This window comes from Centrocercus urophasianus, unplaced genomic scaffold, assembly GCF_019232065.1.
Source record: "Centrocercus urophasianus isolate 14NV4802_14NV808 unplaced genomic scaffold, USGS_Curo_1.0 seq_30, whole genome shotgun sequence".
Taxonomy (NCBI): Eukaryota; Metazoa; Chordata; class Aves; order Galliformes; family Phasianidae; genus Centrocercus; species Centrocercus urophasianus.
This window is the reverse complement of record NW_024884867.1, coordinates 12,064,051-12,083,068: the sequence shown is the minus strand read 5'-3', so window position 1 is coordinate 12,083,068 and position 19,018 is coordinate 12,064,051. Positions and strand designations below refer to the sequence as shown.

Sequence of the window (19,018 nt, the reverse complement as noted above, 5' to 3'; positions counted from 1 at the left end):
AGGATCCCAGGAAGCTGAGTTACCCCAGCAGTGTCCCAGACCATTTTTCTGGCCTTTGCCCTAACATTCAAGCCCATCCCGATGCAGCATGGGTGCTGTTTTGTCTCTGTCTCCCAGATGGCAGCTCAGGGCTCCAAGTTTATCCACTCCTGCAATATACGGCTTTTCATCCCACACTCTGGTTATGAGCTGTTGGAGGTACTGAGGATTTGTCAGTGTGACCCCATCAGCTTCTTTGAAAATCAATAGGAAAATGCCGAGGAATGCAAAGGAAGCAGGGACAGTCAAAGTACAGACAAGTGATGTCCTGTAATGGCCATAATGATTCTGAAACACGCAAGGTCACAGATAATTAGGAACCTAATTCTCCTTTGAAAGAATCTGTCAAGTTACTTCCCTACCTCAAAAACAATTGCTGATTGATGTTATTTCTGGGCTAACAAACTCATTGAAGGTAGTCTGAATGGGGGATGTATGGCCCTTGCTGTCCAGGTGGGGTTAGGTAGTCACAGCTGGAGAGTAAAACTTGAGTGAAAGAGATTTTCATTGCCACAGTAATGGTCTTAATTGGGCCTGATTCACAGAGGTGCCAGCTCCTTCTTCTCTACAACGTTTCTACTCACTTGGGTTCTTTTTGATTTTATTTTATTTTTACTTCTAATTGTAAAGAGTGAGGCATATGCTGGTCTCCTGTCAGAGAGAGGGAAGGGGTTTTCTAACACCCACAGGGACTGAGCCGGCTCCTTCCCTGCCGCTGTGCCCCCCACTGCAGGGCTGCTGGAGCTCATGGCAAGGGAGCTGTGGCACGGGTCCAGAGCCGCAGCAGCATCCAAACAGTGGAGGTAAAATGTGGACTTCAGCACAAGCATGGATGTTAACTAGAAATGTATAACACTACTGACTCACAGCTCAAAGGCCAGGGCCACAAGCAGTGAAACAGCAACCCCACAGCTCCAAAGCAAAAATTTGTTATTAGAGCAGATGACAGACACAGGCAGAGCAAGGAAGAGGCTTTAAGAGCCTCTCATATAAAAAAAATGCAGTACTGATGAACCGTGTTCTGAGAGCTTTCTGTTTACAAGATGTCTTCATTTTTTTCTAAGGCTGGTTCTCCAGCTTTTTCACAGCTACTGCAACCTGGAGAAGGACTGCATGTGAGGGGAGATCGCTGATTTCTCCTGAACAAAGAGCAGTGCATCTATGGTTCTTTGGGTCATTTTAACTTCAGAGGTGTGGGGCAGAGAAAGGATGTAAGAAAGGCTAGAACATAAAAATGCAGTTATGTTTTCTGCCCCAGCTTGGATGGAGAGGGATGTAGAACTCAGGCAAAAATGAACTTCTGGTTTGCTCCAAATGAGGTCAGCAGACAGAGCTCTTGGTACTGAGGGTTCAACCCAACTCAAAGCAGAAATCCCAATTTCCAAACCCAATTATAAACAAAAACCAAAACCAAACAAACAGCTGAAGTTTCTGCAAAGTGACAGCAAAGAATTTACCTCACCCCTAATTTACACAGCTCAGACACTTGGAAAGCAGAGATGTGAGTAATTAGGTATACAGCAGACTTTACAAGACTGTCTGAACCTGCCTGTATGGTTCTGAATTATAAAACACATATTTGCTCACATCCAAATGTTGGTTCTGTCAAGGTATATTGGTATCTAAGATTGATTTGTTTGAAAAAGGTCTTTAAAATTGCAAATATATTTGACTGTAGCCAGAGCACATGTAAGTCTGTTCTGCCAGACCAGCGTTAGGTTGTTAGCAGGGCGACCTGCATGTCTCCATGCTAAGTGTTACAGCTGGGAACACAGGGAGCATATAGATGCAGGTCATGGAGCAGAGATGTGACTGCAAGCAACCTAGGGCATTTATCAGCCTGGAACTGGAGCCAGGGTATGAGAGCGTGGGCAGCCGTAGTGGGTCCTCAGGGTGGGGAAGGAGGAGCTGGTCACAGTGCAGGACAGACTGTGCAGGAGTTTGGAAGGTAGATCAGCTCTTGGAGAGCTTGCACGTCAGTGCCCTGTGACAGTGACTTCCCTGATGTGACACGCAGACAACGTTACCTCCTCTGGGGGGATAGGCTCTCCAGGGATGGGAAGCACGCTGAGCCTGCTGATGGGAGGTGATCTCAGAGCATGTCTGCACAATGCGGTAAGAGTGCAACTTGTGCAGATCTTTCTGCTCAGATAGGCTCCCACATGAACTGCACTTCCCTGATCTCAGCTCCTGGCTTGGAGATGGGGCCTTTGCGGCAACGTGGCTGTGCTGCATCAATTTGCAAATAACAGCATGAAAGCAGCTGAGGTCTGTGCTGAGGTCTGCATCTCCTACAGCTGTACCCTCAGGTCTGCAGCGCAGTTGCCCACACGCAGGGAACGTGGGGATATGGATTTCAGATGGTCACCACCATGTTGCTTTTGTTTCTTTTTGCTTTGTTTCTGTTATTGTTTTGTTTTCTTATCACAGACTGCATTTGGAGAGGGATTATCCAACCTGAACTGTGGTTTATTGTCAGTGCCCAAACTGGGCTGGAACACAGAGGCCGGTGCAAGACCAAACCTGAACACAATATGTGTATTTAGTTTCTCCTGTTTCATCCTTGTGGATCCATTCCCATTCACACAGATCCTTTCCATCAATTTCAAGAAAGCCTTAAATGAGAAGTAATGCTTCAGAAGATAAATGGGCACTTTTAGCTCTGCAGTCTCTTTAATGTGACGTGTTCCCCCACCATGTCAGTAGGTGAGCCTTTCTGCCTTGCCAGTACTGCACAAACTGGCAAACACACGTGGATACATACGGGATTGAAGTCTGAGTATTTTCTAACACAGAGCTTTGGTTATCTGTGGGCTTTTCCATTTCTCTTTGAATAAGAGACTACTACCAAAGGGGAAAATTGGGTCAAGATCCTACGAGATGTTGTGTGTGTGAGTGTGTGAGTCCAGGAAGTAAGAATATCCTATTGCAGCCAGCATCCACCTTCTTCCTTCTCCTCTTCCTTCTATTATAATTTTTTAAATTTCTTATAAGGAACAAGTAATTTTTGCTTCAACCCAAAGTACTTTGAGAACTGTTATTTCTCTGTATGCAGTTGACTCCTGCTTCCCATCTCCGAAGTATCTGGAGACCAGACCTGTGCTCGGGATTTCAGGCACATTTTTGTGGCCTCATAGTTCTTTATTAGTTCCAAAAAAGAAGAAAAACTGTTTTTTCATCGCCTGCATTTCCATCATTTCTGATGTCTATGGCATCCTCCCAGATGTGTTTCTGCCAGCCTGATCCTCTTGTCGATACTTATTAATATCATGACCATCTCTTCGAGTGTGTTTGGAAACAAATAGGGCAAAGTTACCCTAAGGTCAGGAATGAGTGAAAATAGGAGTGACCATGCTCTCCACAACAGTTGGTGCTTCTGCAGCTTTTCCTATCTTGCCCTTAAAATAAACTTTGCAATCAGATCTGTTGAACACCCCCGAATTGAGGGGAGCCACTGCCCAAGCCCGGGAGCTCCAGGCACCGAGGCGTTACGATCGAAGTCGTTCAGAGATGCGGAGCCCAAGGCTCAGGCACGGCGCAAGCTCTGCCGATGCGGAACGGATGCCAAGACGAGGGCTTTCGCCGCTGAAATAACCATCCGCCGAAACAACCCAGGAATAAACGGCGCCGAAAAACACGGGGCTGTACAGGCGGCAGCGAGGGCAGGGCACTCCCGGCCCGCAGATGTTTTCCAGGCCGCGTCCCGGCTGAGGTGGGCGCCGGCTCCGAGCGCCCCCCGGCCCGGCCCACGCCGAGCAGCCCGATCCCGCGCCGCCACCGCTCCCTGGCGGGGAAGCGCTCCGCAGCGCGCCGGCTGCAGCACGGCAGGCCGAGTCCTTCAGCGCCGTCCTTCTGCGCTCCGAACCTTTCCTGCCTGCTGGCCCGGCGTGCCGTCAGCCGCGCAACACGGGCAGCGCTTCGCGACGGTCGTGAGGAACCCGTTCAGTCTGCGCCCACCGCCCGTGGTCCTGGCACGCCGGATGTTGCTGAAGAGAACCTGCGTGTATGGACATGCAGAGGGTGGCCGGGCTGCCGGAGGATTTTTTGGCGGCGGTAAACCTTCACCTGGACCTGAGCGGCCAAAAGCAGCAGTGGGGCAGCTGCCGCCCGATCTCCGGCCGTGGTGGTGGCTGCGGAGATGGAGCGATGCAGCGGGGCGGAGGAAATGGGAACGTAGGGCAGTGCTGCACACCCTATCACTGTTCTGATCTGGGAATTGACCCTTAATCAGCAACAGTTTGTTAATGGGCGTGCAGGCCGGCTGCATCCTGCTCTGCATCTTCGGGAAGAGGCAGACCTGCACCTCGCTGAGCTGCCTGGGAAGCGCCGTTTGCTGTAACGTTCTGCGGCCAACGCCACTCGGAGACTGGGCGGCGCTCTGTGTCCCCGTGAGCGCAGCGCGGGCGAGAGAAGCCTTCAGAACGGGGACAGAGTAACTGCTGGGTGCTGAAAAAGGAAGAGATGGTGGGTTTTGTAGCAGGCTTATTGTAGAGGAAATTGAAAATATGCCTGTGACATCTCTGAAGGCTTTGTGTTAACTTGCATACTGATTGTTCCAGATGTTCCCCAGATGTCAAAGAGAACCAGGCACTGAAGAACACATTTGTTTTAGCAACTCACAGATTTGCTTTTGCCAAGAATAAAGATCCCTGGCATTGTTTCCTTCCCTAGTAACCTGTATATCTAATAATGCCACTAATCTAAGCGAAGATGAATCCGTTCCGTTCATTCCGTACGCGTGGTGCTGCCGCCCGTTCTGCTCCGCTCTGCGCGGTGACCGCCAGTCCACAGGAGCGCGCGCGGGGCAGGGCAGAGCCGCGCCGACCCTCCCATGGCGGCACGTGAGGAGCGGAGCCGCGGCTCGCCGTCACTCCTCCACACCGGCAGGGGACGCCGGCGCAGCGGACGGGACGGAAGGTGCCGCAGCGCTCCCCGACTTCCGGCGCCGTGCCCCGGAAGTGCGAGCGGGCGCTATGGCCGCTCGCTGAGGTGCGGGGCTGGGAGGTGTTTCAGCTCGGCGGGGAGCTCCGGCGGGGCTCTTCTCGGGGCCCGTCCGACCCCGGGCTCGAGCTGTTCCTCGGGGCGCCTGCTGGAGCCGTTTTCCGCCGTGAAGCTGCGGGCTGCCCCGCGGAGCGGCGGGTTCTGGCTGCGTGCTCGTGCGATGCGTGGCTGCTCGTCGCTGGGGCTGCGCAGCGCGCTCCCGCGTTCCCTCTCTCTCCAGGCTGAGAACGGGCTCTCGTCCGTGAGCTGAGTGCCGTGGGCTCCGGGAAACCGAACCGCTGCGCCGCCTGTCAGTTCGTGTCTCGGCAGCCCACGATGAGGACTGTGCTGATGGTGGCGGAGAAGCCTTCCCTGGCGCAGTCCATCGCCAAGATCCTCTCGAGGGGTAGGAATGGAAGCGGCTCGGTTTCGTCCTTTTTTGGCAGTGGCAGAATGGAGGCACTGCCCTGCTGAGGAAATGGACGTGGTCTGCACAGAGCCTCGCTGCGTGAGGCAGTGCTTGAGATCTCTGCGGGAGAAGTGAGGTCAAGAGATAGCCAGGTGGCAGACTTGATTGTCTTTGGGGTAGCAGGCACTGGAACAGTGGCTTAGAGCAGCTGCCCGTTCATGAAATTACTGAGTGGTGCTTCGTTTTGTTCATTCTGCGTATTTTGATGTGCCATTGTTTCTTCAACTTGAGAATCGTGAAATCTGTTTTTGTTACCTCTGGGCAGCCTGATCAGTGCCTGCTTTAGTGGTTGGCACCTCTGTCTGTGGCAGGGGCATTGGAACAAGATAATCTTTGAGGTCCTTTCCAACCCAACCTGTTCTGTGATTCTCTTTTGTATGTCTGTAGTGTGTGTTAGTGCATACAGATTCTGGAAAACGCCAGTCAAGTAGTAAGCTGGTGTCTGGGAATTTCTGAAGCAATGGTAAATATTCTGTAAATGATGTGGATGGCAGAAAACCAGCTGTATTTGCTTAAGGATCTCTTGGAGCTCGATGATCCCTGAGGTTCCTTGCAACGCAAGCCATTCTGTGGTTCTGGTGGGGAAAGACAAAGGAGATTCTGGATATTTCAACCGAAAATGAATTATGACAGAAAAAGTTTAAAACAATAGTTGGAGCAGAACCTTGATCAAAGAGTTAGAATTTTATGAGCAGGAAGATCCTAGTTGTCTGGCCTAGAGAAAAGGGGGTGTAATTATGAAAGAACAATGTTTCAGTAGTTGTTTTTTTTATTACTTCTTAGTTTGTATTTTGTTGTTAATTGTGTTCTTATTCCCACAGGAAGCATGTCCTCTCGCAAGGGGCTGAATGGTGCATGCTCTGTGCATGAGTACTCGGGGTCGTTTATAGGGCAGAGTGCCCGTTTCAAGATGACATCTGTGTGTGGTCATGTCATGACTTTGGATTTCATAGGTATTTGTTCGTTGAGTGCTTTAACTGATATGGCTTGTGAAATTTTCAAGGACTGGATTATTTCCGTGTATGATGTTTTCTTCAGGAAAAGCATTAAAGAGAACAAGAGCGGAAGGGAGTATGATAATATCCCTTGTGGTCTCCAGTTTTTAACTTTTGTTTCTAGCCCCCTGGCTGACTTGTGTGACTGTGCAACACATCTTCAATACCTGAATTATATTATGAGTCTTAATTTGCCAACTATTAAATTCTGAATTACAGTGCTTTGAAGGAGTACAGTGTCATATAATTGTTAAACAATTTTGTGAACAGTTATTTTTGACAAAGGGAAATGAACAAATGCTCTGATATGAGAAGATGGTGGTACTGGATGCTTCACAGCATAATAGGGCTGTGACATAGCTGGCCATGAGTAATGGTAAAAGAGTGCAGTGTGCACCTCTTGTGTGCACTGTGAAGACCAGGAAAAATTGCTCCCTGGCCTGATAACTGATTGCAGGAACAGGAGTTTTTTAATAGCTCATATTAACGTTTCTGAAAGATGTGTAGTATGTCTCTAAATTCTGTCTGCCGTGTCTCAGAATTACAGCTGCAGTTCACACAGAGTTAAGAGGTCACTTGAGATCCAGTAAAGCAAGATGCATTAGGATGGAAGCTTTCCAAGACAAAGTTTGACAGCCAAACTATTGTTCTGGGGTTTTTAATGTTTATTTACAGCTCTACTTTAATGCACTTCTGCTTTTCAGGAAAATATAACAGCTGGGACAAGGTGGATCCAGCAGAACTTTTTAGCAAAGCTCCCACAGAAAAGAAAGAAGCGAATCCCAAACTGACCATGGTGAAGTTTTTACAGGTATTCCTCTTATGAAATGTTTTTGAGATTCGTGTCAAAACAAACGATCCCTCTGTGTATTGGATACGTGTGTGGCTTCTAACAGCACATGGAAGGTCTAGCCTGCAAATGGCTCCTTCAAAATATCTCTGTTAGCCTCTTCTCACATGCACTTCTGTGGGAAGAAAGTGATAGTTTGGATCCTTTTTCAAAATTATACTCTTTCTGGAAAGAAGGTGTTTGGTGTAAGATTGATATCTGTTGGATAAGTTTAGATTTCCTGGCATCTTTATGAGCTAGAAAAGTCGTTCTTGATTTTTTTGTTGTTGTTATTGTTTGTTTGATTTAATGATGTGAGAATTCAGACAGAGGAAGGGGAAGGGACTGGGCCCAAGATCATGCATATAGTGTGGGGCAGGAGTTCAGAAGCCTTCTGCTACTGCAGAGCCATCCATGCTGATATATGTATTTTTTCAGGCAGACTTTCGGTTCTGTGAAGCACATCTTTCTTTTCTCTTAAACCATTCTATAATTACATGCTGTTTTCTTGTTCCTTTTGCTTTCTTCTCCCAATTCTTTTTGCACCAAATAAATTGTGTCAATCTTTAGAGCTTTAAAACAGAAACAAAAGCTGTACAGTTACTGAAGAGATTTTTTGTTTGAGTTGCTGGTTACTGTGCTAATTTCTTTTACAGGTGGAGGGAAGAGGCTGTGATTGCATTGTCTTGTGGTTGGATTGCGATAAGGAGGGAGAAAACATCTGTTTTGAAGTAAGATTTCTAATACCATATTGTATTAATTTGTAGCATGAGGTACTATCAGTATGTTGTTCTTTGGATACATGGTAATATTCAAACTAAGTTAAATAAAAATTTAAAAGCATGGGGAACCTTGGTGGAAAAGCTCGTGTTTTTGAATTCGTAAGATGTCAGTCAAAGAGTGTAATTGATTTCGTTGATGTTGCAGATCAGAGAGGAATAATAAGATCTCTTAAATGTTGGAATGTAGCAGTGCTTTCTGTCAGAGTCAGTGTTTCACAGCTGGTTTAGTTATTTTTGCCATCCTTACAAAATTAATTTCCATTATCCTAGCTTAGTTGAGACACTTCTGAGCATAGAGGCTGTTTGTAAATGTTGGCTTACAGCAGGAGTTTGGACTCTGCACCGTAAAGATGTAGAACTAAAACTTTGTGGTGTACAGAGACTCTTCAAAAAAATCCCGTTCCCTGAAGTCTCCATTGTATGGGAGCTGCTGGGTCACAGCCTGAGCCTCTGATTGATCACCTGAGGGAGCACTGAGCCAGGGGAGCACAGGTGAAGGCAATGCAGCTGTGCTGCCAGAAGGGGTGGAGCCAGGCTGCACCCCTCCTAGACCTATTTAAGAGCTGGCTGCCAGTGGGGAGGGATCTCTGCTGGAGATCTGCTCTGCTGGAGTTTTGTAAGTGAGCCCAGGGGTAAGCTTTCTATCTATTCTCTTCTTGTTATCGTAATCTGCTTTGCCAAACTCTCTTGTTTATTTTGTAATTATAACATCTTAATATTCATTGATTATACACTCCATGAAAACTATTTTTTTTCTCTTGTTTAAAAAACACATTTTATGAAGTATTTAAGTTCTTTAAATACCACTGTTTCATTACTGTGCCTTGGCAACCTAGGTAGAAACTGATGCACGTTCATCAGATATTCGCAGTACAACAGCTGCAGTGGTGAGACTCTTTGCTCTGAGCTAGGAATAGTGTTTCACTTCCAGCAGTTGCTGTTTGATGTACAGACCTTTCATTTTTTTGTAGTTCTTAATATGCTTTTTAGTGTACAGACAAATACTGTTCTTATCAGTTTATGTACTGACACGATATCTTACTGAATGAGGAAAACAGTTACTCATCAGCAGGTGTTTTGTGGGGAGGTTTTGGTTTGTTTTTTGCTCCTGAGAGAAAAACTGACTTAAGCCCTGAGCTTTCAGTTACTTATAAAATCTGCTTTTGATCCTCATTAGGTTCTTGATGCTGTTCTTCCTGTTATGAACAAACCTCCTAGCACTGAAAGGACAGTTTATAGAGCTAAATTCAGTTCTATTACTGACACAGACATCTGCAATGCCATGAATCATTTGGGAGAGCCCAATCGCAATGAAGCTCTTTCAGTGGATGCCCGCCAGGAGCTGGATCTCAGAATTGGCTGTGCATTTACAAGGTGAGAGCATAGATGGGATGTAGTTTTATGAAAGGTTCAGGAGCACTGTTCTGTCAGCAAAATACGCCTTAGAGCTGTAGTGGCTAATTCTACTGAGTACCAAAGCAAACAGTTCTGTGCTGTAAAGTGAAAAAATGTGTTATAGCTTTAACTAGGTTAGAGAAAATAATGTCAGCAGATAATAGATATCTTATTTAGTCTTCTCACACTTCCTTGGGAGTAAGCAGAATTCTAGGAAGCAAAGTAATTCTAACTTCTTTAGCTTTAAGACTTGTTGTTTCTGAAAATAGTTTTTTTTTTTTAATATATATATACACCTGAGTGACTTAGCAAATTATTCATACATATCTGGAAAAGTTCCTGAAAGTTGCTTCTTTGCATGGGAATGAGGATATTGATGTATTTATTGCTATATATTATCTTCCCCTTAAGATTTCAGACCAAGTATTTTCAGGGGAAATATGGAAATTTAGACAGCTCCCTCATCTCCTTCGGGCCATGTCAAACACCAACACTTGGATTCTGCGTTGAAAGGCACGACAAAATCCAGTCATTCAAGCCTGAGACTTACTGGGTGCTGCAGGCTAAAGTAAGCTTTGTGTTACTTGTTTGATTAAAACATGTTTTCCTTCTTATGTACAAAGAAATGCACTTAATATTTTCATTTTGTCCATTCATAAATTTGTAGCTGCTGACAAGGATTCACAATGCCTCCAATTTACTTGTTATTTTCTTTCAGTTTACGTGTGTGTGTGTGTCACCACTCTCTCTAGAGCAGATTTGATGATGTCAGTTCTGTGTTCAAGTGGTAATTGTATGCTGGCCATAAGAATTCCTCAGTGCTAACCATCTAAGCTTAGACTCAGCCAGAAAGACTACTTGAAATGGCTTGCTATTGTTCCCTGGGGTCCTTGGACCAACTGTGGTGTTAATTTGAATCCAAGAATAAATTTGTCTGCCAGCAAGCATTGGCATTGCTGAGTATTGGAATTCTAAAGTAAATAAAATGTTCATTGTGTTGATGCTGAGTCCTCTGAATGCTTTGGCTGCTTATGGCAGTTTTATAGCCTTGCTGCTGTCCAAGCTTGGAGAGCAAACCAACATGGTTTTACTGTTTGTGATGACATGGATTGTGTAAATAAGTAGAAGATAGATGGTAAGAAGTTGCCATTTTTAGATTTTAAAATTTAAAAAGAAAAAAAAAGGTGAAATCCAGTGTCTACTCTCATCTGTTTTTTGATACATCTCATTTATTTGTGTCGTGCTAGGAAGTATTTGGTGCCGTTTTCAGGGAGTTGCATGCACACACACTGATGAGTTCATATTTATTTTTGTAGGTGGGACTTGGAATGGGGCCTATGTACGCTTTTGTTTTTAATGCAAAGAATTAATTTTGCAAGTCAAAATGATAAACGTTGAATTTTTGCCCTTTTTGCCTTTGTTATTCCAAATATTAAAAATAAAGATAGAATTTCAGTTAACTGCAAGAGTAATTCCAGTCATTCTCCTGAACTCAAATTACGCTGTTTCTCAAAAGCCACTGGAACGTGAGTACAGCTGCGTGCTTGGAGCTCTTGAAGAACATCTGTTACTAGGGTTTACTTTCTGGATTATTGTTGGAAAAGTGCATTCTGCACTTTTAATAATAGTGTTGGTGGGAGTTTAGTTGTTGTTGTTGTTTGTTTTTTGATCAACCAGGTGAACCCTGAGAAAGAAAGTTCTCTCACTTTGGATTGGGATAGAGTGCGGGTATTTGATCGTGAGATTGCTCAGATGTTCCTGAATGTAACAAAGACGGCAAGAGAAGCAAAGGTAGGAGTGTTTACTAGGTGTTGCTAGAGCATATTTCACATAAAGGAGATGCTACTTAATATTTCATCTACTGTATATTGTTTTGTTTTCTGTTCTTTTGGTGAAGAAAGTTATGAAATATGATCTGTTTTTTTTAAATTCAATTCAACTTTGTATAAACAAGAAGCAAAAAGGTTCGTGATTGTAGTTTGTGTCGTTTGAGTCGCACTGGTATGGTCGTCTCAACAGAAGCCCATTCTGGACTTTGGAAATGGTCATCATTCATGACAGGAATTAGCAGTTTTCATTGCTGAACTTGCTGAGAAACGCAGTTCAGAACTCTGAGCAGACCTCTTGTTTCCCAAAGGACACTGTACAGATCAGAATTTGCTTACTTATGTAACAGCACTCCTGCGGTTAAATTTTTAATTGTGTATGGTGCAGTCTCTATAGCCAACTAACTTGTAATTCTGTTCTGTTCAATACTTGTTTGTCAGTGTGTTGGGATTTAAATGTTTACAGCTATCAACATTCAGAGGCTGTGTGAAGTCTTCAAAAATCTAGATCCCTATCTTTAGGGACCACTACTTGGATTGAGCACTACACCCTTGCAGCACTGACAAATGTGCTGCTGAGCTAAATGGGAAGTGAAGATAGCAATAAGCTACTTTTCTGCGTATCCAGTGGTAGGTCTGATCTAGTCCATGGTGTGAAGGGACCCTTGGGCTGTACCTTCAGCATTTGGTAAAGCTGTTTCCAGTCAGATTTCCACCAGATTTGGTGGTTACTGTTCTAAGGAAAAAAATCAAAACAGATATGACAAAAGCAGGTAATGTAGTTATACAACGTGGTTTTAATCATAATGGAAATTATGCATTTATTAATTACCAAGCTTCAAAACTTTTACTGGAAAAATGCTATTTTCTAGGTAGAATCTGTGAGTAAAAAAGAGAAGGTGAAGCAGAGACCACTGGCTCTGAACACGGTAGAAATGCTACGAGTGGCCAGTGCTGCTTTAGGTACGTGTAAAAGTTTAGATTTTCACACTGATTTAGAGCAAAATACTTTGGATTCTCAGCTGAAAAAATCAAGCCCATATAAAATATGTTTTGATGAGTCTCCTCTCCCTACAGTGTATCACTTTTGGGAAACACGTTTAGAAAGCATGTCAGAAATGCTGGGTCAGATCAAGGTGGCAAAAGCCTTACAGAAAGGACAAGCAGTAATTTATAACTAATGGAAATGTTTTGATAAGGTATGCTTTAAGACTCGGCAACCAGACCATCTACAGATTGCTGTATGATTTTCTCCTCTCCTGTGCCATCCCAGGAATGGGTCCGCAGCACGCCATGCAGATAGCAGAGCGTCTGTATACGCAGGGTTATATCAGCTACCCTCGAACAGAAACTACCCATTATCCAGAAAACTTTGACTTGAAGGGATGCTTGAGACAGCAAGCTAATAATCCTTACTGGGCAGAAACGGTGAGTACATAAAGCAACACCTCTGCTGTTCTACAGATGGTTCTCTGGTCCGTGTTGTAACACATCTCACCTGTACGCTTTGATCTGTAATTGCTTTTACATACAGATATTGTAGTTACGGGTTTGATCTCAAAAAAACTTTTAACCTGATAGTGGAGACCTGCTACCCACTTCAGCCTGTTTTCTCTCTTTTCCTTCACCCAGGTAAAAGCATTGCTATCAGAAGGCATCAATCGTCCAAGGAAAGGCCATGATGCAGGGGACCATCCTCCCATCACTCCAATGAAAGCTGCAACAGAAGCAGAATTAGGTATAGACAAATTGAATAGTGTTAGAACGCTCTGAGGAAATCTGCTCCTGAAGGTTTGGGAGCTATGTTAAAAGACTCTAGGTTTTAATGTAAAATCTGAATTGGAAGAGCTGGACAGAAGAGCAGACTTTACCTTAAGTTTCTAATAACAGCAAAGATCAGAACTCTCAGAGAGATTTGCCCTGTAATGGCTTCAAAGTGCTGAAACTTTATTAAATATTTCTGCTTGAAATTCAGACTTCAGCTGAATTTAATTTTTTTCCTGTGTTCTGTGTTCATTATGTTAAAATGTAAGATTTGACTCTATGCTGTGACCTGTGAAAGAGAGATTTAAAAATTATAAGGAAGTATAGTGAGTGTGATGTGTTTATTAGGAATAACTAAGATTGTTGTAGAAAACTGGTAAATCCTGATTTTCAGTCATCAGTGAAATCAGCTCTGATAGAGAAGTAAATTGAGTAACCATGTAGCTTACTGAATGGCTATGTAAAACTTCTTTATACACGGTAGGATGAAATCTGCAAAGCACAAGACTGATACTTAGAAGCTTAGTTTTCTGTTTATAACAGTGTAACCTCCACTATTTGATCTCCTAGCTATATATTGTGATTAAGGAAACTGCATGCAGCTCTTGTCTGTGCTGTGCTAGTTTGTCAGGCAATCTGGTTGATAACATTTAAAAAAAAACCAAAACAATGTAACAGAGGATTCTAACGTGATTTTATGGGTAGGCAATTTTAAAGGGGAAGTTGGATGGACTTCTGAATCTCATTTTCTCTTAGGTACCAGTTTTCCCTGTGGTTTCTGTGGAAATTTGATATCTTCTAGTGCAGATTTTATATGGTGCTGCAAGACTTATTTGTGGGAGTAAGATATTGTTTATCCCCAGGTGGAGATGGATGGCGACTGTATGAGTACATAACTAGGCATTTCATTGCCACTGTGAGCGCTGACTGCAAGTACCTACAAACCAACATTTCTTTCAGTATTGGCCCTGAACGTTTTAGCTGCGTCGGAAAAGTGGTAACTTCACCAGGTAAGACTAACCAGGGAGTAAGTAGTTAGCTACAATTTGAATGACCAATGCATGAATTACCAATTCATGCATTAAATAGGTATAAAAGTGAGCAAGTCGAATTTAAGACTTTTTTTCCTGGAGCTTATTAAGATCACAAGGACTGAATCTTTGTCTTTTCATTTCTGTTACCCTAGGAAAGGATGTACTTCCCACGTAGTAGTCTCAAAGTTTTTAGTGCCACACTTACCAGTGTAAAGACCGGTTGTTGTTTTTCAGACTGCAAATGCTTTTTGTGATTTATATTATACAAGGATTGATTTTTTTTTTTTTTTTTTTTTTTTTTTTTTCTTTACATTTTTTTCCTTGAGCCTCAGGAAAAAGACTGTAGTACCCTCAGTGAAATGTTCACAGCAAGTCATCTGTTACATTAATACAACTTAGTATTTGCATTTTCTTTTTAAGAGGCTCTTCCCATCCATTTGGTAAGACTTCTGGCACTATGCTTTCCTTTGAGGAAAGCCTTGGTTGGTTTTCTCTTTTTCTGCAGTTTCCTTTTTCTCTCAATATATCAGCTGGACCCAATTTTCCACAGAACAGCTTTGATGCAGTGGGAGATCCCATTTCTTGATGTAGTATTTCAAATATTGTCTGCAGGGAGGGCAAACAGCCTCTCAACTTTGATATGCATTGTGTAGCCCACGTTAAAATCAGAAATAGGAGTCTTGGCCTTTTGTAAGCTGTGAAGATAAGCTCTCATTATTTTGTTTACCTCCAGGGTTCACAGAAATTATGCCTTGGCACAGCATTCCATTAGAAGAGAGCCTTCCCTGCTGTGAGAAAGGAGATCTCTTTCCAGTTGGGGAAATAAAATTGCTGGAAATGCAAACCAGTCCTCCTGACTACCTGACAGAAGCAGAACTCATCACACTGATGGAAAAGCATGGCATTGGTAGGTACTTGCTTAACACACATTTATCCTGTAATACATCTGCTAAGAGGGCAAAGGGTCTGAATCACCCCTCTGAACTTTCCCTGTTGGTAATGACCTTTCAGTATTCATTTGAATAAGTCCAGACATGATCTCTTTCCCATCAAACCACAATGCCTGTATCACCTCTTAGTGGATGGTAGATTCTGCTTTCCCCGCGTTTCGTTCATTTTATCCTTATGCCCAGTTTCTGACCAAAGCAAAAACTGTTCTTAATCTCTCCTTGGCACTTCTGTGTCATAGAGAGCTATTGCATGGAAGAATGTGCCTCCAGTTGTTAGCAATGGTTTTCTGTCTGTACAGTTTGCCTCAGTTTTGCTGGCTCCAATAATCTTTAAGTATTTTATTATATAATTTATTACAGTGTTATTTTTCTTTCTCAATCTGACTTGCTTCCTTCAGTACATTTTCATAAACATGTCCAGTCCATACAAATACAGTATCTTTTTTCCACTTTATTTTTCCAGAATAAGTGATTGTGAGAATAGCTTCCTTCCCATCACTAATTCCTTGGAAGAGATGAAAGGATTAAGGTTAAAACATGTTTCAGCCTTCTGAGAACTGCAAAGGAACATATATGTCAACAGATAGAGATATTGTCCACTGGAAACTGGGTATTAGCAAAAAGCAGTCTCAGAAGTGCTGTAATATGACACAAAACCAGAGAAGTCAGAAGCTAGTAGTTCAGTGAAAACTTTGGATTATTTTATCTTCCTTTGTGTGGCAGGAACTGATGCAAGTATTCCAGTTCACATCAACAACATTTGCCAGCGGAACTATGTCACAGTGGAGAGCGGTCGGAGACTAAAGCCTACAAACCTTGGAATTGTTCTGGTTCATGGTTATTACAAAATAGGTCAGTTGAATGCTCTCCTCCAAATTCATCCTCTTACCTTTTGTCCCCTTCAGTAAGTCAGGGGCTTTTGTCATTGTATAAATAATCTTTGTCTGAAGAGATACCTCTAGGAAAGTATTACTAATTCTAAACTCTGTAAAAACTCAAATTTATTTTGATACTGTTTTATATATAGGCAGTTTCTTCTGTTTTTGGTCTACTGTTGCTGCTTCTCTGTTGCTACCGTCTTTGTTTTTTCTGGTAGATGCAGAATTAGTTCTTCCCACGATCCGCAGTGCTGTGGAGAAGCAACTCAACTTGATAGCTCTGGGTAAAGCAAATTACCACCAGGTCCTGGAGCATACCCTTGACATCTTCAAAAGAAAATTTCACTATTTTGTGGATTCTATTGCAGGTAAAACTTGTAGGGAATTTCACATGTACAACAACTACTTAATTGTTGTACTTTCAAATGAGGTTGCTTTTAGGGTTTTAGGCTCACTGAAAGTTGTGCCAGGACTGTTGCTTTACAAAGGAGATTCTATCTTGTCTCCAAAATTCCACTTAAAACTGGTTTTGTGACTGCGTAGTGGTGAAAAGCTTCAAACAAGCTGAAGTACTTATTCTGCTGTGTTTGTGGATGCTTATTGCAAAATAATAATTAAAGAAAAAAAGTTATCCTGAACAAGGAAGTGTAATGTGAGTAAACTACTTTAATTCCCACTACGTCTTCGCTGGTCCTGTAAATAGTACTGTGCAAAGTTTCCTCTTGGGGGAAGAATTCTAACACAGATGGAATTCCTTTTTCTCCAGGTATGGATGAGCTGATGGAAGTATCATTTTCACCCTTAGCTGCCACAGGTAAACCTCTTTCCCGCTGTGGCAAATGCCATCGTTTTATGAAATATATTCAGGTAAGTTCACATTGTGTTTGGATTTTAAATTTCACTTGCTGGGGAGCAGTGATTAGAAACCCCCTTGCCATTGTTCAGTGTGGATTCAAATGTCGTTGTCAAGAAAGCACTTCATGGGGAGGAGGGAAAAGGGTGAAGCCTGATGCAGTTTTTCTATGCAGTGCAAATCAGAGTGGTCACTGCTGGATTTCCTGCAAGTTTTGAACTGGCCATTCAGATGTTCTGAAGAGTTGCATTCTCTTTCCAGGCCAAACCAAGTCGTCTGCACTGCTCTCACTGTGATGATACCTACAGTCTTCCACAGAACGGTACAATTAAGCTCTACAAAGAGTTGCGTTGCCCCCTTGATGACTTTGAGCTGGTGTTGTGGTCGTCTGGATCCAGAGGAAAGAGCTACCCACTCTGTCCATACTGTTACAACCATCCTCCCTTCAGGGACATGAAAAAAGGTAAAATAAATAAAATGCAGGGGGTTTAGCTCAAATGTTAGTTATCTTTGTGGAAGTTCCCTGTGTATTTTCTTGAATATGAGAGGCTGCTGTTACTGCTTTTGCTACAAGACAGAAGAGAGAGGCTGGTGTGCTTTCAACTATTGTTCTTACTTCAGTGTTCCTGGAGTTTAGTGAAAGCTGCTTTTGTCGAAATAGCAGCATTTTGGGCATGAATTCAGATGTTAGGAGATTAGCCATTTTTTGAATCCATCTTTTTCTAAAAGGACGTGGAGCATCTGGAGAAACACTTTAGAGTTGGTCATGCAGCCATGTCTTACAGTTTTTAGGAAAACTCTTACTCAGAATGTTGAATAAACAACAACAGATTTTATGAAGAAAATACAATATTAACTGATCTACATGCACAGTAGGTGACCTTTCTAACGTTTGTTATATGGATGAGACTATAGATTAAGGATAGAGGGGGAGAACTGTATTTTGATACAGGGATATAGATGGTACGTTAGAAATTATTGAAGGATATAAGAAGGGGCAAAAATAGCATAGCAGTTAGTATGGTAACTGAGATCAAAAGCTATTTAAGTTAATGCTTGGAGGCTTTGAATGAGTGGCAGGAGCTTTCTGACGTCTTTTTTTTTTTTTTTTTTATTACAGTCTTGTGATTAAAAGTGTCTTATGCTATTAGCATACAGTGTAACTGTAAAGAGCAATTAGGAGTCATACATTTAATTGAAAATGTTTTTTCAACACTTCATATATCCAAACTGTGTGCTGTACAGCAGCGTTGTCTAGGAGTCGTACGATTGGGAGCAAGGGGTTATTCTGAAGAAGTGAAAAGACAGGTCTCCTTTTGGAGTTCTGTTCTGTTGTGCAGTGGTTTAGAAAACCGGTAGCGTACTAAGCTGTCTTTCAATTCTGTGTCTCACTTTCTGCAAACTGAGCAGCAGTAATATAGAGGATTCCACAGTGGTATAGTTTCACTCTTCTTCCACCAGGAATGGGCTGTAATGAATGCACCCACCCCACATGCCAGCATTCTCTTAGCATGCTTGGAATTGGGCAGTGTGTTGAATGTGAGAATGGAGTTCTGGTGCTAGACTCAACGTCAGGTCCCAAGTGGAAGATGGCCTGCAACAAATGCAATGTGATTGTGCATTTCTTTGAGAATGCCCACAAAGTCCGAGTGTCACCAGAGACCTGTGAGTTGTGTGATGCCGCTCTTGTGGACGTAGATTTCAACAAAGCCAAATCTCCTCTACCTGGTGATGAGACCCAGCATTCAGGCTGTGTATTCTGTGACCCTGTGTTTCAAGACCTGGTGGAGCTGAAACACGCAGCCATGAGGCACCCCATGCACCGTGGCGGACAAGGGAAAAGGCAAGGTCGAGGAAGGGGAAAAGGGCGGAGGCCTGGGGGAAGACCTAACCCAAAGAAACCCAAGGACAAAATGGCAGCTCTGGCTGCTTACTTTGTATAATGGTCACACAATGCAAAATAAATAAACTTCTTATAAAAAATTTGTTTCTGTTGCTGTCATTGTTTCCTGTGCTAAGGCAAGTACTGTATTGGTATGTGTTGTGTTTCTGGTTCTAAGTGGAAAAAGAAAAGTAGCAGTTCTCTGCGGGAAGTTGGTGCCGGGTGGACGTAGAGAGCATCAAAATGCGGATTTTAGATTTGATGGTTATGTCGAAAGAAGAAAAAGACATCTGCTAGGACTCGTGTCTGTCTGGGGCTGGTGATGCTCAGGTGTGACCTTGC

At 43.2% G+C, this 19,018-nt stretch overlaps 1 protein-coding gene across 1 annotated transcript; it reads left to right on the top strand.

Moving 5' to 3' along the window:
• The first annotated feature begins 5,206 nt into the window (after positions 1-5,206).
• TOP3B (DNA topoisomerase III beta) lies at positions 5,207-18,777 on the top strand. Its single transcript, XM_042829124.1, has 17 exons — positions 5,207-5,425; positions 6,310-6,441; positions 7,188-7,294; positions 7,969-8,043; positions 9,272-9,468; positions 9,901-10,057; positions 11,167-11,280; positions 12,188-12,278; positions 12,589-12,743; positions 12,948-13,053; positions 13,943-14,089; positions 14,847-15,020; positions 15,787-15,915; positions 16,160-16,309; positions 16,708-16,808; positions 17,056-17,257; positions 18,256-18,777. Exons 1-17 carry the CDS (start codon positions 5,356-5,358, stop codon positions 18,735-18,737), a joined length of 2,589 nt encoding a protein of 862 aa, XP_042685058.1. The 5' UTR covers positions 5,207-5,355; the 3' UTR covers positions 18,738-18,777.
• Positions 18,778-19,018: the final 241 nt, after the last annotated feature.